Below are 27196 nucleotides of genomic sequence, written 5' to 3'. Positions count from 1 at the left end.
TTATGTCTGTTTGGGATTTTTCATTAGAGGAAATACTGGATCGGTATAGCGATGGGCTCCCCGGTATCTCCCGTTGTTGCCGATATTTTCATGGAAGACTTCGAGGAGCGAGTTTTACCCATGGCCCCAGCTAGGGCGAAGATTTTCAAACGGTACGTTGGTGATACTTTCACAATATTACCTAAAGATAGCATACCTTCTTTCTTGGACCATCTTAATTCTTTTAGTACTAAGATCCAATTTACCATGGAACAAGAGAATTGTGGTACTTTAGCTTTCTTAGATGTTTTAATTAAAAGAAATCCTAATAACACCTTAGGCCATACTGTATTTCGAAAGAAAACCCATACAGATAGGTATCTGAATGGTAATTCCCATCACCATCCTAGCCTGTTAGCTACCGTGGGCAAATCTTTGTTTCAGAGAGCATATGGTGTCTGCGACAGTAATCATCTGCCAGGGGAACTTCAGCATATAAAGCAAGTTCTACATGCGAATAAGTTGAAGATTCCACGCCAATGCCGCAGGCCCCGTGTGAAACCACCAACAGTCGAGCGAAGACCTGCCATCTTACCTTATGTAAGAGTCCTCAGGCGTGCATCTATCAAGACCTATTTCAAGCCCCTGAGGAAGATGTCTCAGTTCCTGAGACCCGTGAAATGTAACATCCCTTTACAGGATGCAGGAGTTTACAAGCTTGACTGTGAGTGCGGTCTCTCTTATATTGGACAAACAAAGCGAAGTATTTGTATCCGCGTCAAAGAACATATAGCTGATGTCAAACACCGTCGCGTAAACAAGGCTACAGTCTGCGAGCATGTCATGGATAAACCTACACATTCAATGAAGTTTGACAAACCCCAGGTCCTTGCAAAAGAAGTCCGTTATCTACCCAGGATGCTGCGAGAGGCCATTGAAATTAAAAAACATCCTAATTTCAACAGGGAAGATGGATTCTCCGTACCACCAGTTTGGGATCCAGTATTTCCTCTAATGAAAAATCCCAAACAGACATAAGACTGCAGTACTAATTAATATGTTTTAGTTTATTCTAATTTCTATTAATAATTAATAATAAAAATTCATTCAATAAAATAATTTGTAAAACTTAATGTAGCGTAAATTGGAATGTTTTCTTTGTAAAATTAAAAATAAGGTATTTAATTAATAACTATTGTAACTATAGTGAAAAAATAGGGTGGTTTGCATTAATATTAGACATAACTGGTTGAAGACTGTACCACCTCAGTCAACCGTGACCATGGGACCTGTAAAGGGCCCGAAACGTCGGTTTGTTTGAAAAAACAAATATACGCGATTTAAATCCGGAAAAATAGTTTCATTTCCTATGTGTAACAATCGCGAAAACCTAAGAACTCGATAAATTAATTATATTATTATGTGAAATATTGTATTTATTATTATGTGAATACAAACAAAACACGTAACTTCTATGCCACGAAATATTGGAACGACATACCACCCTCAAATAAAATAGCAATCTGTTGTCTTCTTTATATCCACGACCTTTATGAAGGATGAGTTTTTGGTCGAAGAATTCGGTGGTAGGTTGCGTGACACCGGATTGCGCCACACGACGCCGGCCAAGTGCACTTCGTGTAGATTAGTTGTTTACTTTTTTATATATCAATACAAAATGCGATATTTCTCTCAGGAAGATCTATAAGTAGTTACATTTCATGTATTATACACGTACAAGTTCGGCAGTGAGAGCTGGAGTCTGTACTAGGTTGGGGACTTGTGTTCCAGATCACCAGGTGTATAAAGAACGTAAATAATTAAGAAAAAATACGTTCGTATTAGATAGTGTGTTCGTGTGTGCAAAATAGCTGCGCTTGAGTGAAATTAATTTTTATGCTATTAATTTTTCAGAACCCACCGGCAGCTTAGAGCGGTAATTAAAATTACAAAAGTTCTGCAAAAGCTGAACTATGTCCTATGCATTTTGATCGTGTAGATATGTTTTAATACGGAAGATTGTCGACATTTTAGCTACTAATAACAGTTAACATGGTAAATGTTGTTCATAACCGTTAAGTACTACAATTAATAATTTTATTCATAAGTGTTTGAACATACAGGTTGTGTTTTTTTATATGATATCAAGTGACGGGACGAATAAGTTGTGCGCCTGATGGTAAGCTACACGCCTGTCCATAACAGTTGCAGTGCCACTCAGAGCTTTAAATCGCAAAGATCTCAGGGGCACTGCCACTGCGCCCGTCACCCTTAGACATACGTTGACAAGTCCCATGTGTCAGTAATTTCACCAGCACCCTTACGTTCAAAACCGGAACACAGTAATTTTATTTTATTTTAACTTATTGGAAGTCCGACGGCTATCTTGCAGAGTAAAAATGAAATAATAATGGAGAGCCAATTATAGGTCCTCACCGATAGACACACATTCAAGCTAATGAGCATTAAATTATAAATAAATAATCTCAGTACAGAGTACTAAAACAATCGACCTCAAAAGTACGTGGAATTACGTTTTATTGAAATATCTCAATAGTTCGCCACTATACAGGACTTGACACAGGAAATAATAAAAATCGGTTCTCACTACTCAAAGTATATTGAGAGAGAAAAATGCCTTGAATTGGAGAATTGCAAAAACAACCCTTAACATAATTGCTCTTTAAGTAAAATTTAGCCGCTATTTATAAAAATGTATGTTCATGCGTGATCAGCCACCCTTAGAGGTTGATGATTTTCTTCAAAATGACAAGGGACCACTATGGAGGTGTCCTGTTTCCAACAAAAAAAGAATCATGAAAATCGGTTCACAAATACCGGAGTTATCGCGTAACATACATACAAAAAAACATAGTCGAATTGAGAACCTCCTCCTTTTTTCGAAGTCGGTTAATAACTACTAACTATACTATATAGGTAATTTTCGCATTCGCAACACTTAGTAAATACTTACTCGCCAAAAACACACTAATAAGTCGCTTCACCGATGCAACACTACTGTTAAAAAGGTCAATATAAACCTGCTTGGACCAATACATTGAAGCTATTACTCGCACGTAAGAGATATGCATTCCGCCGAAAATTCGAAAAGGCCAGAGGTGCTCACAAAAGTGAATTAAACCTAAGGGACTTTATAGGGACTCTAAGAGAAATCTTGGACAGGAATTCCGGGAGTCCACGGCACCAGAAGCAATTTTTCGCAAAAATACTAGGTCTGCTAGCTGACGTCGTACCTCTAGTGGCAAAAGATGATGTTTCTTACATATATCAAGACACCGGTTTGACTCGTACCGCTCCCTAGTTCGAAAACATAACTTAATAATTTTTTTTGCACATTTTCAATGCGCGATATGTAGGTAAGGTATTGGGGGCTCTAGATCTGCGATGCGTATTCCAGGTGGCTGCGGACAAATGAGCAATATCAAATTTTTAGTGTCTTAGCCTATCTGAAATCTCTGGAGTTACACATCACAAACCCGAGAGCTTTGGAGGTTTTTGAAATAATAGCGTCTACATGCGAAGCAAATAGCAACTTATGATCATGAAGCACACCAAGATCCCTTACCACAATATTACGTTGTAACTTAGTATCTTTCAATGAGTAGTTGAAATGCACTAATGCTGACATTACTGCTTGGTGGCAGAAAAAGGGAAGGTGGCAATATTTCCCTGGACGAATCCTTTCACAAGGAGCTCTACTGCTACTAGGAACGTGATAAGGTGGTGGTAGGTGTAAAGTTGATACTAACAAAATAAGTATAGTGTCACTATTTCCAATCAAACTTCATCATCATACGTCCGACTGCCGGGCACGGGTCTCCTCTCAGGCAAGGTTTTAGGTCACAGTCCGTCACTTCCGCCGACTTCACACGTTTTCGAAGGGTTGTGAACCTTCTTCAAGGTACAGGTTTCTTCACGATGTTTTTCGTCAACATTAAGGTCATGGTACATTTTAAATTAAATTTCACACATAAATAAATTCTGAGAAACTCGGAAGTCGGCCCGGATTCGAACCCACCGCCTCTATTGATTGACAAAACATAGAATGCAGCGCTACAGTAAAAGAAAATAGTCACGTATTTTTTGTATTAAAATATCATACGAGTTGACTGTACCCTTTCAGGTTGAGTTTTAGTGTATATTGTCTAAACTCACGCTAATCCATCGTCCACCAACTGCTGAATTTCGGGCTCGTTGACAATCTCGAGTATTTCAGCATTGTCTGGGTTCCTCTTGATGTCTACCAACTGCCACGGCGAGATAAGACCGAATCGCACGCACCGCATGATTTCCACTGCAAGAGACTTTCGAGCTGGCCAGTTTTCATAGAGCCACCGCACTCCCGCCATCAATACTTCTATCTCACTAATTGCAAATAAAATTCCATATCAGTTTAACTTGGTTGTCTACAAGTCGTGTGTTTGAAATGACTGTACGATGAAAGATGTGGCTTAATTAAAGGCATATTAAAGTTAATTAGGATGGCAAGAAAATAGTAGTACAATGGACAAGCTGCACAATTTTTTTTCTTTATCATTTATGAATTACTTTGATTGCTTACCTTGTCACGCAAATATAGTTGGACTTAAGAAAAATAGTCACTTCCTCTGCTTCTAGTTCTAGGAAGTCCTTTGATGCCACCAACGGGAGAAAGAATCTCATCACTCGAGGAACCTGAATCAGTTTTCGACTTGGTTTTATTTATTTTAGTATAATAAAGAATCAAAAACTTGCAATATTCATTTGATTGAATATCATGATATTTTTAGTAGTGTAAAAATACTCCACTAGGTTGCTAATATTAATGACACTAAGATCGAAAACACAAAAGAATCCTTAGATCTTACTGAACTCGAACCAGCGTCTGTTGCCTCACCGCGACAAAGTCCAAAACTTGTTAATAATTGTTACCCATCTGACATTATTTAAGTTAGTCCTATGACCGTTTTAACACATTCGCGCGAGGTACGTACTATGGCGATGTAGAACAACGTAACTACTATTACTTCGTTTAATGTCTTTTATTTTATCTAAGGAACAAAATCATAATAGTGACGTCATTGCTCTACAACATATCAAAATATTTCGAACTAAAAAGCGTTTAAGTGAAAAGCGTCTAAAAAAGCACTTACTACTTAAAAAGCTACAAAGTTTAAAAAAATAAGCAGTTTTTCCCATCTCTACCAATGATAGCTGGCATACACGCGCATCGTCAGCGTGTGGTTTATACACGACCACGTTTATTGACGTTAGTATCTTAATTGTACCAACATGGCTGTAGAAGAAACGTTATAAACGTATGCGTTAATGAAAAATAAAAATATCTGTCACAGCGTATCAATGGGCAAAGCACGATGATCACGCGAATGTGTTCATGAGGTGTCACAACAAAGGACTATCGAATCAGTTAACGAGCGTTACCAAGATGCTATTGCCACGCACATTGTGATGAATAAGGCATTCTTTCGCATTAGAGTAGGAAAGCTATCTGTGCACGTTGTATAATCTTTTTAAAAAGAAAACATAGTTTATTTGGTTTCCAAAATGACTCATACCATTAACTCCATTACTGGAGTCATCCCCTTTAACCGTGCTTGGCGAAACAATGCAAAAGCTGAATCTTCAGTAAACATGTTCTCGTTGACTATAAACGACCAACACTGGTCTTCTAAATCTGTGAACATTAAAACCCTTTTACAATATATGTCTATTGTTTTCTATTCACGTAGTTACGGATTAAATTTTTAAGTTAATTTTGACAATAACTACTTTAGTTATAGAGTACACCGCACTGAGCACTTTTTTCAACTTAATGCACATCGTACTGTGCGCTTTATTCAATTAAATTATTTTTGCTTTAACATATTGTTACACGGGATGGAAATGGCTCAACACTGAGTTAACAGCGCATTATGGACCCTGTAGGGCATTGCAAATTATGTTTAGAGAGAGGAGGTTTCATTCTTTACAATATTTTGAAATGTAGAAATGTTTACATAAGTTCACTTTTGTAAAATTTTCTTATGCGAAATTGGAAACTCGTTTATACGTATGGCGGTTTATGTATCTACTTTTCTTTCCAGATTTAAAAACGCTCTAGGTTTTTGCACCGGCGACTTTGTTTAAGATGCCTATTCTACACTACTTCAAGCTGCTCCCAATAGAGTACTCGACGACTGACGTAGGATTATCTTCAATGTGTTCTCTAACTATTAGGAATTCGATAGTAAGGTACCTTTTATACAAAGAAATTGTGCAGCACAAAACAAATCCAAAACATTATCTCTTTTCAAGATTTTGTTACTGTCCGCACCACTAAATATCATCCATTCATAGATTGCATGAAAAGCTTCAGGACTTACGCTGTTCTGCGAAATTCATTACAAATAAGAACAGTATCTATGTGTTAATTTTCAGACGTCTATATTCATTGCTTGCTGAAATTTATAGTTTTAGGACAATTCGTATCTATTAAATTTTTATTGAATTGATATTCAATTATATTTTGCGAAATTACTCCACTAGTTTGTTATAATTATTAATACAAAGATCGACCACTCAGAAAAAACACTCAGAAAAAATTCCTTCGATCCGGTTGGATTCGAACCGACGTCTTCTTGCATACCGTGCCAGACGCTATACCAACCAAGCCACGGAACGAACCAACGGACCTCACGAATTTTTCTATGTGCTTGCGTCGTGTCTTTGTATTTGGTCTTTCAACGACTTTTTAGTCGTAGCGCCATCTATGAGAAATCTATTACAGATTTATCACCCAGGTAGTACCGTGTTCGATCTTTGTATTAATAATTATAATTCATATCTATTTAATATACCGAATAAAAAAATCTTACGCTAGGCAGTTCAATTTCCCTGTGATGATTCATGTTATCGAAAAAGGTGGAATAAATCTGTAAAACTACACGATGACAATGGAACTCTTCGCCACCGATGTGCACTATTGTGTCTGTGTTTCTGAAAAAAAAAGAGCCTTGGAAGTCATTTCCTTGCAATGTTTTATCTTAGTTTATGAGACTTTTGTGGGTGTCGGTCAATCGAACAAAAAATGTACGCGGTAAAAAACGTGTTAAAATACATAGGTCACACTATAAGTTTCCGGAACTGGCCACTTACATAAACAATATTCAAAAAGTCATTACAACATTTGAAAATGGAACTCTTTGGCTGTAGAATACAGTTTGTTTCGTCTGACTGTCACTTGTTTTTACATTGTGGCGTCATTTTAGAAATTGGTTGTCTACATCATCATGGATTTAAGTTGTGAAAATTTTCGTAGTATGATTTCTACGACTTTAAGTGTAATTTAACAGCTCAGCGGAGCTTTGCTCGGCTTCAAACTGCTTTTGGAGATGAAGCATCTTGAAAGACGACTATTTATAGCTGGTTTACAGAATTCAAACGCGGTCGTGTGAATCTCAGTGACGAATTTCGTGATGGTCGCCCGTCCACTGCTGTGAACAATAAAAACATCGATGCTGTGCGCCGTATGATCAAAACAGACAGGCATGTGAGATGCCATGAGATTCGGGCATCTTTAGGCATAGGCATGAGTCAAATACAATCAATACTACACAAATATTTGGGTGTGAAAAAGCTGTGCTCTCGGTGGATCCCACACAATTTGACTGAGGCTCAAAAAACTGATCGCGTCACTTGGTCCAATGCCATGCTTACCAGATTCAACAAAGGGGCGTTAAATTTGGTGTGGGATATAGTAACAGGTGACAAAACATGGATTTATAGTTTCGATCCTAAAACAAAGCAGCAATAGAGAGTACGGGTCTTTCGAGATGAGCCGATACCAACCAAAGTGGCGAGCGTGCAAAGTGCCTCTAAGCGGATGATTGCTTCTTTTTTTAATAAAACTGGATACGTGGCTATTGTTTTGGAGAATCGTTGTACCGAGAATAGTGATTGGTACATGACCATTTGTTTGCCGGAAGTTATTGACAAACTCCGTAAAAATAACCGTAAACGCCGCATCATCTTGCACCACGATAACGCCGTTCTCACACGGCCAGGCAGACAAATGAATTTTTGAAGGTGAACAACGTTGACCTTATGAGCCAACCCGCATACAGTTCCGCCTGGCATCTTGTGACTTTTATTTACTTCCAAAAATTAAGAACCAGTTACGCGGTCAACGATTTTCATCACCTGGAGAGGCTGTCGAAGAGTATGAAAAATATGTTTCAGAGATTGTCACGGTGGAGTGGCATAAGTGTTTTCAAAATTGGTTCATTCGTATAAAAAAGTGCCTTAACGTGAACTGAGAATATTTTGAGACACAATAAATTCATTTCTGACCATTTATAGTATTTTTTCTTATTAATTCCGGAAACTTATAGTGGGCCCACGTATATCAATAGATGCTTTATCTTTCCTTTAGTAACTAAAGAAAAATATATAATAAATTATAAAACAGAAACGTACATGTAATTACGTATTCTTCGATAGAATTCTTGAAACAAATCCTGTTTCTTTGGCAATTGTACCCGCAACCAGTCAATGGGCTCTCCGAGAGCATATCCAAGGCTACTAAGTGTTTTCCCCTTGTCTTCTCTTACGGCAGCTGATTTCATTTGAGATCTCTCTGACCTTTCACCGTTCACTGGACAGGAATTTTGATTGCATCCAAATTGAGTTACATCCTAGTAAAGAAAAGTATATAACTGTAGTTTACGTTGAATAAATTACGTAATGAATGTAATTAATTTGATAGTACTATGGATAGATAATAAACGAACAAAAAAAAGATAGACTAGAAGATTTTTACGTTGATTAACCTGAAATGGTACTACAATTTAGATGAATTTAAAATGTATATGAATACAACAAAAAAAAACCAAATATACATAAAACAAATAAACAAATATCGAGTTCTTAGATTTTCGCCATTGTTACACATAGGAAATGAAACTATTTTTCCGGATTTAAATTGCGTATTTTTGTTTTTTCAAACCAACCGACGTTTCGGGCCCTTTACAGGTCCTATGGTCACAGTTGACTCAAGTCAACCGTGAGGAAATGAAACTATTTTTCGGGACCTGTAAAGTGTAAAAAAACAAATATACGCGATTTAAATCCGGAAAAATAGTTTCATTTCCTATAGTTTCATTTCCTAAATAAACCAATAAATAAATATACAGCTTGCACAATAAAATCAATTTATAAAACAATTTGTATTGCCGATACACTCCTTGCTTCAAAGCAGAATATACTGACGTGGTTTAAATTGAGTCCTTCAAGATCGTTAGTTCCGTTTCCTTCAAATTTGACTTTAACTTTTGCTTGACTCGGGTCTGCCAACAGAACACCAACCGTAGAAGACTGAAATACCACCTGAAATGACCGTGCTTTAAGAAAACTTTTCCTCACGAATGAAATACACAAGTTATATATAAAACAAATCTTTATTTTTATTCTGTGGTTTTCTTTATTGCTTTACAAATAATAATTAGAAATGTCAGAAAGTTAATAAGTCATGAATTAATGGTGGCTTGAAATGACATCAGGTGTTTATTAAAAATGTTTTTTTCTTATGATATCAAACGACGGAACGAACGAGTCATGCACCATTGCGCGTGGTGGTAAGCGATACGTCTATCCATGACAGTTGCGGTACCACTCAGAGCTTTAAATGGCAGAGATCTTAGGGGCACTGTTACTGCACCCGTCACCCTGAGAAATAAGACAAATCCCACGTGTCTGTAATTTCGCCAGCACCCTTACCCTTCAAAACCGGAACGCAGTAATGCTCATATTACTGCTTGGCGGTAGAAATAGGTAAGGTGTACTTCCCTGGACGAACACTTTCATAAGGAGTTGTACTGCTGTTAAAATACTACAGTGCAATAATACTTCAGTGTTGATAATATTCATGAACACAAACAACTTTTGGTTTAGGAATTTTCGAAATAGGCGAACAGAAGATGCAAGTTAGTACGGATACTCGAAAAAAAACTTGTGTGAATTTTCAGTTACATAATTACCTGATTTGATTGAACTTTAAGATTGCCGCTAGGTGTAGGCTTAAACGGGAAAGCCGCTCCTTTTTGACCACTAGGAGCAGCATCCTGATCTGCACTGACACTAAAGGTATAAGCTTTATTAAAGAGCTATCTTTGTAAATATATAAGTAATAGTCTATTATTATTAATACAAAAATCGAATACTCAGAAAAAAATTCCTTCGATCCGGCCGGATTCGAACCGACGTCTTCTAGCATACCATGCCAGACGCTATACCAACTAAGCTACGGAACGAACCAGCGGACCTCATACCATACAAATAAAGGTATCTAACATATCGGTTAGATACCTTACCTTACCTAGCTAGATCTCACAGAATTTAAAAAATTCTAATTTAATTGAATTTAAAAAATGCTAATTCAAAAACTAACTTTTTTGGTTTAAGAAGATGTTTGTTTTAGAACCTTTTTTGTTAATTTATTATTATTATGACCCTGTATTGCCCCAGAGAAGGGGAAAATACTCCTTACTTTGTGTCACTTTTGCTCTTTAGTCATAATAAAATCAAACCTTTAATAAAATGTTCCATTTCAATCCCGCGCACCTACTAACAGTTTACTACTTTTTCTGTAATTTGTTACTTCAAAACCGCGTTAGTGACTTTATCCGGAATCTAAACAAGTTATGGGTAAACTTACGTCATTTTTCTACAAAGTGAATTGCAAAGAAATAGCTACAGAGTTCAATCGGTAAAATATAGTTCAATAGCTAAGATATTAAGTTTTTTATTCCTCTTGTAAAATCGTGAAAACGTTGTTACGCGGTATTTACAAAGTGCTCTTCAGCGGTATTGCACGCGCAGCAACGAAATGATTTGTATTGTCACTTATTTCCTGACCTTTATTTGAAGATAGTGTGTTTCGATTACGACGGTTAATTATGCCAAACAGTCGAATACCGCATATCTAGATAGCATCACAAGTTGCTATTAAAATAATTATAAGTTACGTAACTTAGGTATTATTTGCCGAAGAATAGGTAATGAATTATATGGTGTGAACCATTGAAATCATCATAATTACCTTGAATAGTCAGTGCTGGAAGTAACATTGGCGTCTATAACATCACTGTCTCTTTCTCTACGACGTTCACCATATTCCGTTGGCAATTTCGATGTTAAATTCTGGGACGCCATGTTCGTTTTAAGTTCGTATGGCGGAGTCGCGTGCATTAGTCTTCTAAAGGGTCTTCTAGGAATAGAAAATAAAATAAATAATATAAATAAATATTATAGATATTTAAAAAAGTTTTAGGTCGGAGTTTCTTGACTTTAAACATCTCCAGGAAACCTAAATAAATGAAATATTTATGACATCTCTTGAAGACATTGATAGTGTATTGGTGAACTCGGTGGTAAAACTGTTATATAAAGTTTTCATTGCGAGCTATTCAGAAGACAATGTATTTTAAAATGCTTCAGTTTCACTGTGCGTGAATTATAAGTATGTGTTGAATTTTGTATAATATTTTAGATTTGTACTAATATATTAAATTTAAACTCACTTAGTCTTAATGTTCCAAGACATCAATGCACTGTCGCCGTGGTCGTTGGCGCAGTGAGTCTTGCACCTGTCGTGTTCTATAGCACCATGAAATATATCTACGGGATTTCTATCCAATAAAATTTTACTTGTGTGTCTTATGAAGTTTAAAGCTGTGAAGAATAATTTACTCATGTTATATTGTTGAATTGTAAGATTGAAATTAATATTAAGAATGGTTTTCACATTGTGTGCGTAAAATAATAAGTTACAGCTAAAGAAAGTACTTGGACTGGAAAATTATTTGGAAGGTACAGTTAGGAGCTTAGAATAATAACGCATAGAATGATAGTTTCATATCAAACGAACTGTCACAAGTGAGGCAAAACCAAATTCATGTAGGCGTAAGCAACTTGTAACTACGCTCGTCGGCACGCACACAAATATACAAATAATGATGCCATGGAATAACATTTCCCTCAAAAGTGGGGAAATTGTATCTTGCTTAACTCATCATTAAGTTAAAGGTGCCTACAGATTTGCCCGACATTGTCGATCAGGTGCCTACAGATATGCTCGGTTTTGTCGATGAAAAACGAATATAGCACTTATTTGTAAATCCAAGATGGCGGACACGATTTTTCAAAATATGCTATATGGGTATCCTTTTCGAGGTATTTGGGGATGCTCATTACGAATATGGCACTCATTTCTAAATCCAAGATGGCGGACACGAGTTTTCAAATAAATGCAATATGGGTATCATTTTCGAGGTACTTGGGGGTGCTCATTACGAATATGGCACTCATTTGTAAATCCAAGATGGCGGGCACGATTTTTTCAAAAAAATGCTATGTGGGTATCATTTTCGAGGTATTTGGGGATGCTCAATGCGAATATGGCACTATTTGTAAATCCAAGATGGCGGGCACGATTTTTACCAATAATGGCAAGTTGGGTATCGTTTTCGAGGTATTTGGGGGTGCTCATTACGAATATTGCTTTTATTTGAACTGTCGTGTTTGCCATCTTGGATTTAGAAATGAGTCCCATATTTGTATTGAACATTCCCAAACATCTCGAAAACGATACCCAACTTGCCATTATTCGAAAAATCGCGCCCGCCATCTTGGATTTAGAAATAAGTGCCATATTCGAAACCTAAAACCGAAAATGCCATAAGCAAACATTAAAGAAAATAACTGTTAAAATAGATTAAAAAATCGCTGAAGAATGCTCCCCTTTTAAGAAAATAAAATATTTTAATATAAAATATTTCGCTTGAGTTACGAAAAGAAAGACATATAATAAGCTATCAAAGTTGTACTGGTGGTGCCAACACTATAGTAGAAACAAATATATACTGTAAATTTGTTGCAATATGTGCTCCAATTCAAATAAAATTAATATAAATAATTATTCAATAAAGCATGAACGCAGAGCCGTTAAAAGTATTATAAAATAATTAAGTGTCCCAATCACTTACAGGAGTTAACGAAAACATTTCATGTTTATTCGAGTAAATATTAGTTCAAAATGCGCAAATAAATCGAAATTACAGGCACCACTAAAATTTACGTAATATAATTATTTTGATACAGAATAGCAAAATGGGGAGAAAAAAAATTCGTTACTTTGCAACACTTTCGTATCTTGTTGCCGCGAAATTATTTTTCTGTTTTAGTGAATATTTACATAAAAATATGAGTTGAAACGCATTACTTACTTGTGGAATGCGATGTTAGTGTCTATTTTATGTTTGTCTGTTGTATTTTTACACCCATTTACCGCACATTTCGTCATTTTTAGCAAAAAATTTTGGAGCTGTTCGCGGTGCAATATGACCTTGAGCACTAACAGCCCGCGCGCTCCTGGGACGCGTTTGGAACCCTCTAACTTGCCTCACTTAGCGTGTGCGGGCTAGGTTTCTATGCGTTATTATTCTAAGGTTAGGAGTATATCAAGCATAAGGGCGCACTTATTATTATTTATTCTTATTATATTATATACTTATTAACAGCCTCCGTGGCCGAACGGTTACCATGCTGGGCTGCCACGCAGAGGTCCCGGGTTCGATTTCCGGGCCGGGAGAAATATTTGTGTGGCCTACATTTATTTCTCTCGTGAGTCTGGGTGTAATTTGTGGTTGTCTATATGTGTGTCCATGGCACCCGCGATACAGGGTTACCCTATTCCGGGGCTATGAATGTGTACGTGTTATTATGTTATTATTATTCGACATGAAATTCATCGTTTTCACGCTTTCAAATTAGACACTTATAGAAGCGTCGCAGCAGCGCGACTGTGGCGCGGTTGCCGCGCGTCTGTAGCGGTTCAGTAATTTTTAGTTCACTTGACTGCGAAAGTGGCGTGCGTGTGTCACGACAGTGGCGTTGCAACTGTGCTTCTCAACATTGTTTGAAAATTAGTAGTGGCGACACTGCAGGGCTTCTATAAGCGTCTAATTTGAAGGCTGCCTAACGCTCTGGACTTTGGAACAATATTATCGTAAGCGGTATAGAGTTGAAATTAAATCCTAAAGAAGGAAAATATTTTAAAGCAAAGCGAAAACTCACTCACTAAGATCACTTTTGTCAGGCGTGAGATCGGATAGGGAGTTGCTTCTATACAGTTTCGGCTTAATGCTTATGCTGTAGTGTTCGAAAATATCTGTGAATTTACTCTTGATTTTTCGTTTCGGCGGCAGGAGTACGAGAGTGCTGCTGAAATATTGCATACAAAATAGTATTAATTATTTACAATTGGGTAGTTTTTAAGGTGCTACTTTTATAACATTCCCTTAGTTTATCAAGTTTTGTTATCTAATTTTTAAATATTTTTAAATAGACTACAAAATTCAAATTTGAATATTTTAATTTTGTAGTCTATTTTAGCATGTTTCAGGTTTCAGGTTACTTATTGTAATGGTTAGTTCCCATTTGTTTTATAGAACACAATGTCATCGAACAAAATTATAATATTTTCCTCAATGTTTTCCCACTTCTCATTGACGTCATGGATCAAAATGAGAAATATTTTGAAAAAATTGTTCTGTTATGTTTGACACAAGGATTTGATTATTATATCAACATTATTGCATAAAAAAGTTTTTTTATTGTAGTTTGTTTTATGGAACAATTTGAGAAGTGATAAGTATTACCCGTACTTTGGAAATCAGTCAATTGTCACATTTGGTTCGATGTTGCTATAATTAATATTATATACTATGGCATAAATGAGAATTACTCAACGTAGTACACTAGGTGTACTCCTATAGCTGTCCTTATCGTGCTTATGATCACGTAAACCATAGGACATTAACATAAAGTACAATGTTTGTGAAGGTGTTCTAGAAACTCGTTAAAAAATTACTCGATGTGTTGACACCTACTGTACGTTAATAGGTGACACCACAATAGATACTTACTCAGTAGAGTTCCGTATAAATTGACCGTCTCTTGCATTAGACACTATTCCTGCACCATTTACCTGAAAAACACTGTTAAAGTTATCACTCAAGAATATTAAACAAGTGAGTGTGTAATTTGATATTTATTTATATAGTTAAGTTTGTAGCAGTAGTAGAGCTTCTTGTAAAATAGTTTATCCAAGGAAGTACTGCCGCCTTACTATTTCTACCGCCAAGCGGTAATGTGAGTGTTACTGTGTTCCGGTTTTGAAAGGTAATAGCGCTGGTGAAATTACAGGCACATGGGACTTGTCAAGTAGCATATCAAGATGACGGGCGCAGTGGCAGTGCCCCTCAGACCTTTGTAATTTAAAGCTCTGAGTGGCACTGCAACTGTTATGGATCGCTTACCACTCGGCGCAAGATTTATTCGTCCAAATTCTACAATGTTTGACTTATGGTAATTCGTGAGTACTTGTGGCTCAATTTACAGCACCAGAACCCTTATCCTTCGAAACTGAAATGCAGTAATGCTTTCATATTATTACTGTTGCTCTGCCACGCAGAGGTCTCGCGTTCGATTCTCGGGCCGGAATAAATATTTCTATGGGGCATATTTACTTCTCTCGTGAGTTTGGGTGTAATTTGTGGTTGTCTATGTGTGTGTCCAAGGCTACCGTGATACAGGATTTCCCTGGTGCGGGGCGATGAGTATGTGTGTTATTATTATTTTGCGGCAGAATTAAGTAAGGTGGTAGTACTTCCCTTGACGAACACTTTCACAAGGAGTTTTAGTAGCAGTAGAGCTCCTTGTGAAAGAGTTCGTCCAGGGAAGTACTGCCACCTTACCTATTTCGGCCGCCAAGCAGTAATGTCAGCATTGCCGTGTTCCGGTTTTGAAGGATAAAGGTGCTGGTGAAATTACAGGCACATGGGACTTGTCGACGTATGTCTCAAGGTGACGGGCGCAGTGGCAGTGGCCCTCAGATCTTTGCGATTTAAAACTCTGAGTGGCACTGCAACTGTTATGGACAGGCGTGTAGTTTACCATCAGGCGCACAACTTGTTCGTCCCGTCACTAAAAATTTTAAAAAAAGTTAACTTGTGAGCCTTTTCTTATTTATCTTTACCTTTTGAACTACTTATATGTTTAACTTTTTTGTCGTGATGTAATTCTACATTGTTAAAGATATCATGTATAAGCGGGCAGATGTGGGTGTTATCGTCGTTGTTGCTTTTATAATCGTGAGTATTTCTTAAAAATTATTTAATTTTATGGTTCTGTACGTGTATGGCAAAATTATGGTGAGATTTCAATATATGTCCATCTGTGTGTCACAGCAGTATTGGGATCTAATATCGCTATCGAGATGAAAGTTGGCATACGTATAGAACCTGGTTTTTCTCGAAGGGAACTTAGAAATATTTTATTTTTACTGAAAAAGTTTTTAATGGAGTTTTTAATGGTGGGTAGAAATCTGAAAGTGTGCAGCCAATTCAAGTAGGGTGATAGGTATAACAGGGGCTTCTAGTATAAAATGCAAATAATGTTTCATAAATTAATGACTTATAGAGAAAAACGCGCTAAAACAGCTGTTTGTCACTTCATTTCCTAAGTGCCGAAAAATTAAAAGAATTCTGTTAGATAGTGTTGGAAAAATTGAACGAAATCATAAATAATTATAATATTTTAAAATAAAGTAATTAAAGTGATTTTTACCAATATTTTACGAAAAATAAAACGATGTTTACAATGTTCGAGATGACCAACTGATTAGGAAAATTAGTGATGTGTCACATGAGGTTTAGAGCACCAATCAGCGCGCGAGTTATACTTGCACTTAGCAATTGTTTGAAATATTGTGTTGCTTTAAATATATGGAAGAATCAAGTTCTTAGCTCGGCTTGTGGGAAGTTCTATGCTTTGTGTCAGAGCTAAACAAACGAATAAACTATCTATCACCACACGAACTTATAAATATAATAGATATATGGACGAATAAAGTTCCTAAATCGGCTTGTGGGAAGTTGAACGTTGTGTCCCAGGGCTAACAAATGAATAAATTATCCCTTACCACACGAACACGAACCTATGTGAAAAGCGTGTATTAAGAACGAGTGGCCAGGAATCGGAGAAAAGGCGATATAAAGGTGGGATGGCGATGTAAGAAGGTCACATCGTCACATCTGTATATGCTTATTGTTCCTCTCATAGACCTCTCACAAACAAACATATGATAAGAGTATGGCAAAACAGATTTGCCATACTCGTCGTCACGGTTGATATTGCTTGCTAATGACCTATGAAACCATTACTAATATAACAGAGAATCTTCACTTTAATACGTAACAGAGGTCTCTATCATATAGAGGTATCTGCTTTGTATTGCAGGGGTCTATAATTATTTCCTATTCCTTACATTCTGAACGAAAACCATAAGGACACAATGTAATAATATCACTCGATGAAGCGAAAATGCAAGCAAACGCCAATATTCCCTTATTACTAACTCACTTTTTCCAAACTGATGGTCCTTTTCATTTCAAACTCACCAAACGAGTAGTGAAGGAACAAATACCATATCGCTATAAATACTGTTATTATGGAACTTGCAAATACGCAAAGGGCCTCGAAAATTTGCAGCAAATGATGTTGGTGATTTCTCGTGAATCTTGTCAAGCTCAAATATATTCCAATCACTGACATGAAACGACATATGCGCGGTGACAAATCTTAGAGAATAGAAATCCATAGTCTAAGTGACAAAATGTGTCCGAGTTATTTATTATTTTGACAAGTTTTAAGGCATTTTTCACTTGAATAAAAAAGAAAAAAAATTGTACATTGTTTTCATTTTTATTAAAGGATTACTGAAGAGGTTAGTGCATGGGATCAGTCTTTTGTTTATATCCTCTAAGGCTCAACGCACACCGGCGCAGACTCGAAGCGTCGCGTCGCGACCTGTTTTTTAACTACAACGCCTGACGACGCGCGTCGACGCGCGACGACGCTCGTATTAGTGCGCCGGATCACCGACGCGCGAAGCCGCTAGACTCCATATTTGCATAACACAAATTTGTATCTTGATAATGGGAAAATAGAGATGAATATGCTATAGGCGAATCACATGACGCGTCGCGACGCTTCGACTCTGCGCCAGTGGAGCCTAACGATGCCATATCATGACATATTGTTCCGAGTCCGAGTTACCTTCATCTACGTCCATATTTAAAACTTTTTTTCTAGACCTGTACTTCAATCTGTCAATTATAATTTCATAAACCTTATCGCAAAGGCGCTCTTTTTACTTAGAGGATGGAAAAAAAATGGGAATAGTCTCATGATAGTACCTAATCGACGTTTGAAATGTGTAGCGCAACCTTTATAAATTTTAGTTCTTAACCAAAATTATATTGACCATGGTGCTATTTTAGCTACGGAACTGAAAAATGACATTATTGTCAATATCCAGCCATTTATAATAATCTTATAGGATGGAATAAAATAAAGAAATAGTTAGTTAATAATCGACGTTGAAATCTATCGCGCAACCTATGTATATAAACTTTTTCAAAAAATCGCGCGACATTTGCATTGACGGGACATAGATTATTATGATTTTATTGAACATTCGGAAAAGTAGGTGAGAAGTAAAACACATTGAAAAACAAATTTATTTTGTTATTAAACAAACTTGAAAAACTATTATTACTAAACTTATTATTTCTAAAGTAATGAACAGATTTATTTGTTGTGTCCCTATCTTTTCATCATCATCATCATAAGTTCGTCCACTGCTGGAAATAGACCTTCCCCAAAGACCGCCACAAATTCAAATTAAATTTAATAAACTATTCTTTCGCTATTAAATCTTAACATTACTTTGGTCTTTTGATTAAATGAAATAAAAAATAACTATTTTTACAATTCTGTGTTTTTTCATATACAGACAAAAAATGATGTATAATGTAAAACAGTATAAGACGTAGTACTACATTAGTAGTAAGTACGTTACAAATCGGTATAAATAAGTTTCCCAACAACAATACAGTCGGTCATCTGCCAAATTAATGATTTTGCTGCCTACAATGCACGTATCTGCACTAATAATCTATGACTGGTGTTCGTGCGTCCTTATAGCATTTGGTACAGGAATAATTTGCTATCTCTATCTAAAATTAGCTACTGTTATATATTAAAATAAACAGAAAAATAAATAAAATACAGCAACAATGTAAATATTTTAGCTAACTTACGCCTGATATGTGATTCCTTATGTTTTATTCACTTTAACAAGGTAATTAGCGTATTTTTTTAAATAAACACGACGGCATTTTTCTTAAAATGACGTAATTCTACAAATGTCCAATTCGTCTCTGCTTGACGCAGATTGATTGCAAGATCGGACAATCGACTGGTTTTCGGATTTTTACTACGCGGATTCTAGTAACACATGTGTCATTTCTGTATATAAGATCATTGATTTATAGTTCTGTACACAGAACAACTCACTATTTAAAACAATATAAAATATCAAATATGACGCCACTGAAACGCTCAACCGTCTCCATATAAGCGGTACTTTTTTTTTTTTTTTTTTTTTTTTTATTGTGACTCGGCAAAATGACTGCACCGCGCCTGATGGAAAGTGCGAATACAGTCCAGAGATGAGAGTAACGGATGGAAAACACAAATATCTTCACTCCGTCACTATCATTTTGCCGGTCTGGCCAAATGCTTCTTCACACTACGTTTGAAGGACCCGATGTTATAGAGGGGAGGGAATACATGCGCCGGGAGTTGGTTCCACAATTTGATGGTTCGGCATAAAAACGAATTGCCAAACTTTTTAGTGCGGGACGGTATTGAACTGACCGTCCAACTGTGGCAACGCAGTCCGGCACGGGTGGTCCGCTGATGGAAAGGAGAGGAAGGGACAAGGTTGAATAACTCTTCAGAGCACTCACCGTGGTACAGACGATAGAATACGCTAAGAGACGCTATATCTCTGCGAAGCTGTAACGACTCCGCATGCTCAGTTACATGAGGATCGTTGACAACACGGAAGGCGTAGCGCTGCAGTCCATCTAGGGCATCGAGCAAGTACTTGGCAGAGCCGTCCCAAAGGTGCGAACAGTACTCCATGCTGCTTCGGACCTGAGCTTTATACAACAGGTATCGCAGCTCTGGAGTAAAAAATCGGTGCACCTTGTTCAGGATGCCAAGCTTGCGCGACGCGGTACAGATGACGCTCTCGATGTAATCTTTGTTGCTCATGTCCTTCCGGATGCTCATCCCCAGCAGACTGAGCCTGTCCTGCAGCGTCAGCGTTGTACCCTGAAGATGGGGAAGTGGAAGGAATGGGGATTTTTTGGAGCTGAACGCGCATACCTGGGTTTTCTTGGCGTTGAACTCAACCAAGTTTCGGGAGCCCCACGACGATATATGCTCCAAAACATGGTTGAGCTCAGCGACAAGTTTTTCCCGGTTTCTCTCAGGGTCCTCCCGGGTGCTTGACGATTGCTTATAATAGCAACCGTGCACTGTGCTATCATCTGCATAGCAATGAATGTTGCCAAAAGGCAACAAGTCATTGATATGCAGAAGGAACAGCGTGGGCGACAGCACTGAGCCCTGTGGCACCCCAGCATTAACTGTCACGAGCCGCGAAGTGCCTCCGTCAACAAGGACACGCAATCTTCGCTCGCGCAGAAAGCCGGAGATCCACTCACAAAGGCGGCCGGGAAGACCATATGCCGGAAGCTTGGAGAGGAGACCACGGTGCCAGACCCGATCAAAGGCCTTAGCAATATCCAGACTTATCGCTAAGGTTTCGCCCTGTTTGTCGATAGCTTCACCCCAGAGATGCATTAGATACGCTAGAACGTCACCCGTTGATCGGTTCGGCCGAAACCCATACTGCCGATCATTAAGAATGGAGTGACGTTCCAGGTGCCGGATTATCTGGATATTTAGAATCCGCTCCATCACTTTGCAGAGCACTGAAGTGACAGCTATTGGGCGATAGTTTGTCGGATCAGACCGATCTCCTTTCTTGGGGATAGGTTGCACGTTGGCCTCCCTCCAAGCTAGGGGTACGTTACCAGATTGGTATGAGAGGCGGTATAAGCGCGTCAGTACGGGAGACAACTCCGCCGCACACCTTTTAAGGATGATAGGAGGTATCCCATCCGGACCGTAGGCTTTCCGCACGTCAAGAGCCTGCAATTCCTTGCGGACATCACATTGTCTGATAACTATATCAGGCATTGTGACTCCGCAGTGGGGAATTGACGGCGGTTGCGCATCTTGGTCGTGAATGCGCGAGTTAGCCCCAAAAAGGTCGGCCAATAAATTGGCTTTCTCTTCGGGGCCATAGGCCAAAAATCCATCGGGATACCTCAAAGGCGGCAGCGACGAACGACAAAAGTTGGACTGCACGGCTTTGGCCAGGCTCCAGTAGGCACGGCTACCGGTGGGATGGGCTACCAGCTTCTGGCCAATCCGTGAAACGCGCTGGGCATCCGCTCTTATGTAAGCCCTCCTGCAAGACTTGGTTGCTTTGTTATAGGCTGCTTTAAGGGACGCAAGGTTGGGATCCTTTGTTACACGACCCCTGATCCAACCACGATATGCAGCCTGTTTCTCACTAACAGCGTCCATGCATTCGCGATTGAACCAAGGGCGTCCTCTGCGATTGGCGATGACACTGGAAGACGGTATGTAGTAATCCATAGCCGTTCCAATCTCATCGACAACAGCATCGGCAGCTGCTGAGGCATCCTTTCCCGCAAAGCAGTGCTGCAACCAAGGGATGGACGCAAAGTAGTCGCGCATACCATCCCAATCCGCCGACGAGTAGTGCCAAATGCGACGAGTGACCTCCTTCAGCTTAGTTGGAGGCATTTGGGAAACCTTACACCCAACCAAACAGTGATCAGAACTTCCCAGGGGGGCGCTGACTGATACTGTATAGTAGGTAGGGTGACTCGCGAGCAGAAGGTCAAGCAAAGAGGGTGCATGATCCGATATGTCTGGAACCCGGGTGGGCTGGGTTACCAGTTGGGTCAAGTCATGCGTGAGAGCGAAAGCGTGGGCAGTTCTTCCTGCATGGTCAGTCTTGAGGGAACTTAACCATGATTCATGGTGAGCATTAAAGTCCCCCAACACGACCATCTCCGCAGATGGGAACTGCGCCTGCGCGTCAAGAGTCGCCTGGCTCAGTTGGTCAAAGAGCCTAGTTGTCTCCGCATCCCCACTGTGGGATCTATATAAGCACGCGAAGACTCTAGCTGAACAACTAGATTCTACGAGCACCCACATAGTGGAAAAGGAGGGGTCCTCCAGGCAGCGCAGACGGCGACAGCACACATCCGAACGAATATATACACATACCCCGGCTTTGGCCTGAAAGTTTTCCTCAAGCGAGTAGCCGGGGTAGTTCAAGTAACTCATATCATTCGGACGGCGGATCTGCGTCTCCGTCAGGAAAAGCAGGGCAGGCCGGGCTGTCTCGAGGTGATGGTGGACAGCTTTGAGGTTGGAGTGGAGTCCGCGGATGTTAGCGAACTCAATAATAAACGCGGTGGGGGGATTAGGCACCGCTGAACGATCTGCATTCTTATGTTGCGCTGTCATGGTGGGTAAGAAGGACGGTAGTGTGAAGAGGTGAAGCCTTCGGCACCGCACCGAAGAAGAAAAACGAGGGGAACTGCAATACATGCCATTGATCTTTTGAAGGATAGCCGGCTGACCCGCCGAACGGAAGGGCCCCCGTACCCCCCCGGGATATGCCGCCGGGACCCCATATTCCGGTCACTAACCGGCACGACGACCTACCCCAAGATTATGCGCGGCATGGTGGGGCAGCCTCTAGGGGTAGTTAGTCCCTATTGGGCCCCTGTACTGTACCGCGGGCGGCCAGCGGACAACCGTTTCTACGGGTCTCCCTGGGCGGCAGGTCAACTAGATATCCCCCAACAAGTGACATGGCGAATATCCGCCTCAGTCCTCCCAGATACCGCGCCGAAAACTCCACGTGCACTGGATGTACACCAACTGATCCCTGAACGCGATTCGCAAAAGCGTTTCACTGTGGAGGGTTTTCCGCCGTGTGTACTGTGGTCGCTATCCAGTCGGCACAAAGCCTACCACAACGCTAAGCAGATGGACACTTGTGACGCCCTCGGTCGCCTCTTACGACCCCCACGGGCATGTATGGGGAGGCGACAATGTATTCTTAAGCCGTCGCCCCACGGCTAAAAGTGTCTGTACTTGGTCAAGTACAGACACTTCTATTCTATCTCTTTGGATTTTGTTTCGTAGTGTTTATTGGGCTTTCGTGTGAGTTTGTTATCGTAGATTTTTAACAAAATAATCTCTAATTTTAGTTGGTATAGCGTCTGGCACGGTATGCAAGAAGACGTCGGTTCGAATCCGACCGGATCGAAGGAATTTTTTGTGAGTGTTTTTTCTGAGTGTTCGATCTTTGTATTAATAATTATAACAAACTAGTGGAGTAATTTCACAAAAAATTATTGAATATCAATTCAATAAAAATTTAATTAATCTCTAATTGTTGGTCGTGTTTCATTATTTTAATTTATTCGTAGAAAAAGCATTGTACGCAATCATTAGGTACATACATTTTAAGACTTAATTATGTAATGCTTGCATACAATACTTTTTTTACGAGTACCTACATAAATTATGAAAAACAATCAATATTTAATGTATATTTTGTTAACAATCCACGACAACAAACTCAAACGTAAGCCAAACAAAAGCTGCAAAACAAAAAACCAAAGAGATCGAATAGGTGTGTCCAAATAAGGGCCAAGTACTGCTTATATTTGAACCTAAGATTTTAATGAATTTTTTTTTCTAAAATATATATTGTCATATTTGCAGCATTTTGATATTTTAATCAGCAAAAATACATTCTTTTTTTGAAACTCATTCAGTAGTAGTGTACCATAATAAAATTGTTCAGTTCAGTAGCAAGTACCATAGACAATATAATTTTGATTCAGAAATAAAAAGAGTGCCTTTGTGGTATGGTTTATGAAATTATAGTAATTGACAGACTTATAGTACAGGAGTAGAAAAAATGCTATTATGTTATCCTCAGGGTCAGGCCATATCAGCTCCTAGTACGGAAATGCCTCGAACGTTGACCATGTCTTCTGCAACTACTACTACTCAACGTACAACGACTGAATGTCATCATGCCACAGACCTCGTCGATGGTTTCGCCGGCAACGCCATAAACGTACCTCCGTGCAAAGATGGCAAACAACTCGACATTTTTGGCGTGTGTCGTGAAATATTCAATGATAATAAAAATTCCTAGTTATAACTTATCATTAAATAAGAACCATTTATAATATACGTACTTTAAAAAGGGTACAGTCATTATTTACAATGTTAATATTACTTTACATTAGTAACCTAACTGCCTTATCTAATCTAAACAAGTACTTAGAGATGTAAATACATGTCAAAACCATGTAATAAAAGATTGAAATATCGAACGTACAACTAGCCCTTAGTCAATTCAGTTTCTATCAATTTTTTATAAAATTCAAGGTCTTACTAATAGGTAGTAGTATTAGTGGTCATTGACGTGCGGTAAGGTTTACCGCATGTCAACAGGCCAAAAAAATAGTCATATGTCATTGTTAGCGTTACCATTCATACATTTGAACAGTCCGGGCAAAAACACTGACATTTGAAAGATAGTCTAGACTTTTTACTAACAAAATAAAATCAAAAATCTTTCACTCACGGCAAGAAAGATGGACAACAACCAGGGCCAGATATCCTCGTCGTAAATTAAGTTTACTACAGAATTGCGAGGTAGATTATGTAACTTTTTATTCTGAAAATTAAGCCGAAAAATCCGGACAGAAGGTGAAATATCCGGACAAATCCGGATGGATGGTAACCCTAGTCATTGGAGAACGGATCGAGACTGCTCCTTCTTGCGTCAAAGGTTTTAAAGGAAGGAAAGGGTGGCAAACTAGGGGATGAATCCGGTTTCGCGCACTTTCCGGTAACCGATTTCAATAAAACTTGGCAAATAGATGTAATTCCACGAACTTTTGAGGTCAGTTTTTTAGTACTCTGTATTGAGATTACATTGTTGGTGTTTTAGAAAACCTTTTTCAGACCTGTAAGTAGTTCAATTTGCAGTCAAAAAACACACGTTACTATGAGATTAAAGAAAACATTCTGTTAGATATCACAGATAGAAACTAGACCAGAAACGTGTTCAATAGCTACGTCCGAAAAATTTGCTGAAATAAGAACAGGAAAGTCTAACATAAACGTTTACCTCATAGCTTCTCGAGCAGTATAAATAAACAACGCGTGGTATGTAATTTAGCTAATCTGGGAAATTATTTTACGAAGGAGTAGAATTTGTTTACTTTAATGTAGACTTGGTATATAAGGCACTTTAATAAGTAAGTATGACAGTAAAGGAATATAATACGAACGAGTAGTATCTAAGACGTATTCTTAGTAGTTATGGATTAACACATTTGCACTATTCGTGCAAAGAATTAAGGTACAGCGCGTTTGATACTCTCACAGTGAATTCTTATTTAATTTTCCTGTTTTGTAGACAGAAAATACAAAATACAATCCGATAACTTTCTTTTGCGTCATACTTTTGGTGAATTTCCGGGCTGTAAATATAGTCATAGAATTAATAAATCGAGTATATCTGGGCATCAACGGTGAGCAACAATGACGTCACGTTTCAAGTTTGTAAGATAAACACGATAGCCGTTTAAAACAGAACCTGCTCGTCGCAAATACATCAGTTCCCTCAGTAGTCTTGTACTGATCGTGTGCTCCTGAGATTCAATTTTGAAAATAAACTTGTGAGTATATATATTTACTATTATATATAAGTAATTACGAAAAATAAGATGAACTAAAAATATTTTCAAGTTTATAAACAGGTTAGTAATTTTCGTAAATGTTTTTTGGAAGTAATGGATGTTTAGGTTCCACTAAGCTCGTTGTTTCTGAAGTGATTATCAATAACTTGTTCAAAAACCTCAACTATTGAGTGTATACATAATTAGTTTTGCCTGCTGTCATCTGTTACCATAAATTGTGTATCTGTAATATACGTGTATATCATAGATATAAAGAAAGAATTTAATTTGAATGTAACTAGCACCAACTCTTAGAAGATGGAAAAGTACTAAACAATTCAGTCAAAATGGAGGCCGAAACAAAAATCAGCAAATTGTCATTAGCACAAGCTGCGTTTGACCTCGGCTGTCGTGACGTTGCATTTTGTGCCGCCATTGCCAGTATGGACCAATATCCCTGTGACCTTCAAGCTTTGACCAAACATTATTTATTACGTCAATATAAATACTCGTAATACGACGTCCTAACCGTAGAATTTCTACCTATAGGAACTATTTATATTGTTTATACTTTGGATTTAGTATGGAATCCTTTAATCAATAATCATATAATAAACTTGATCCAATAATGGATCAAGTTTATGTACGAACGAAATTTATCAAAGAGGTTTTTAATAAAATTTTAGAGTTATGCAAAAAAACTGAAATAATTACAAATAAAAATGTGATGGGGGAAAAAAAAACATAGCTAGGCTTTTTTAATTTTGTTACTTCAACTTACTTCGTTCATTTGGTGTTACATTGAGGTAACTGCAAATTTTGGCAAAATTGGCTCGTAAAAATATACTAATGTTTGTGACAGTGATATAATCTTTAACATAAGTAATCAGTTTCCATACGTAGTGTAAGGAGGTTAACTCTACATTTTATTGGACTTGTATAGTACCACGGAAGTGTGTTTGGTCTGTGTATAGTACATATAAGTACTTTCAGGTTTGCTAGTAGTGACGATATCTTTATAACTTTTTTGTATACAGAAAAGAAAGAAAAAATGGCAGATAATAACGATCGCATCGTTTTTCCCGACGAAGTTGAAGCTGTTAAGGACGCCGCTGCCAAATCCAATGTTGTCCAGGGCGGTGACAGCAACTCCATTGAGGCAAACGCATCTACTGCGGGGAACTCCCAAATTGAATTAAGGAACGTCATCACTGCACCACCGAATTGTCCTCCCGGTTACAAAATGGGAAAAGACGGCGTATGTCGCGAAGTTTTTGACTAAAGTTAACTAGAATTAATGTCTTGCCATAGTTTAAAATCTACTTTACACTAAGATTTTGTTAATATGTAGTTAAGTTTTTTTT

At 38.2% G+C, this 27196-nt stretch overlaps 1 protein-coding gene and 2 long non-coding RNA genes across 9 annotated transcripts in view; 2 read left to right on the top strand and 1 right to left on the bottom strand.

Annotated features, from left to right (window-relative positions):
• The window catches only part of LOC113237250, a 37966-nt gene extending 20398 nt beyond the window's left edge, over positions 1-17568 (bottom strand). For 3 of the 6 annotated variants that reach the window (XM_026473626.1, XM_026473628.1, XM_026473630.1), the window contains exons 1-13: positions 17458-17568; positions 14961-15022; positions 14114-14256; positions 11556-11706; positions 11075-11242; positions 10014-10113; positions 9247-9363; positions 8455-8672; positions 6855-6975; positions 6236-6368; positions 5556-5674; positions 4562-4674; positions 4156-4365 (exon numbers count right to left, since the gene is read on the bottom strand). In XM_026473626.1, coding sequence (XP_026329411.1) covers positions 4156-4365; positions 4562-4674; positions 5556-5674; positions 6236-6368; positions 6855-6975; positions 8455-8672; positions 9247-9363; positions 10014-10113; positions 11075-11242; positions 11556-11706; positions 14114-14256; positions 14961-15022; positions 17458-17484 — 1682 coding nt within the window. In that variant the 5' untranslated portion in view covers positions 17485-17568. Of the gene's footprint in view, positions 1-4155; positions 4366-4561; positions 4675-5555; positions 5675-6235; positions 6369-6854; positions 6976-8454; positions 8673-9246; positions 9364-10013; positions 10114-11074; positions 11243-11555; positions 11707-14109; positions 14257-14960; positions 15023-17457 lie in introns of those variants that run through there. The other 3 variants (XM_026473629.1, XM_026473627.1, XM_026473631.1) reach the window with 3 other exon arrangements.
• LOC113237251 lies at positions 14983-24463 on the top strand. 2 transcript variants are annotated; one of them, XR_003311027.1, is made up of 3 exons: positions 14983-15065; positions 16132-16187; positions 24074-24463. It is a non-coding gene; the product is annotated as an uncharacterized LOC113237251 (long non-coding RNA). The 2 variants fall into 2 exon arrangements; XR_003311026.1 differs by lacking the exon at positions 14983-15065 and adding an exon at positions 15288-15402.
• Positions 24464-25770: 1307 nt separating this feature from the next.
• Positions 25771-27196, top strand: LOC113237197. The gene is made up of 2 exons (XR_003311020.1): positions 25771-25832; positions 26870-27196. It is a non-coding gene; the product is annotated as an uncharacterized LOC113237197 (long non-coding RNA).

The sequence above is a fragment of the Hyposmocoma kahamanoa genome, unplaced genomic scaffold, assembly GCF_003589595.1.
Source record: "Hyposmocoma kahamanoa isolate Upper Pololo Valley unplaced genomic scaffold, ASM358959v1 93, whole genome shotgun sequence".
In the NCBI taxonomy this organism is placed as follows: Eukaryota; Metazoa; Arthropoda; class Insecta; order Lepidoptera; family Cosmopterigidae; genus Hyposmocoma; species Hyposmocoma kahamanoa.
Note: the sequence above shows the minus strand (reverse complement) of the source record. Positions and strands in the feature narration are given on the sequence as shown.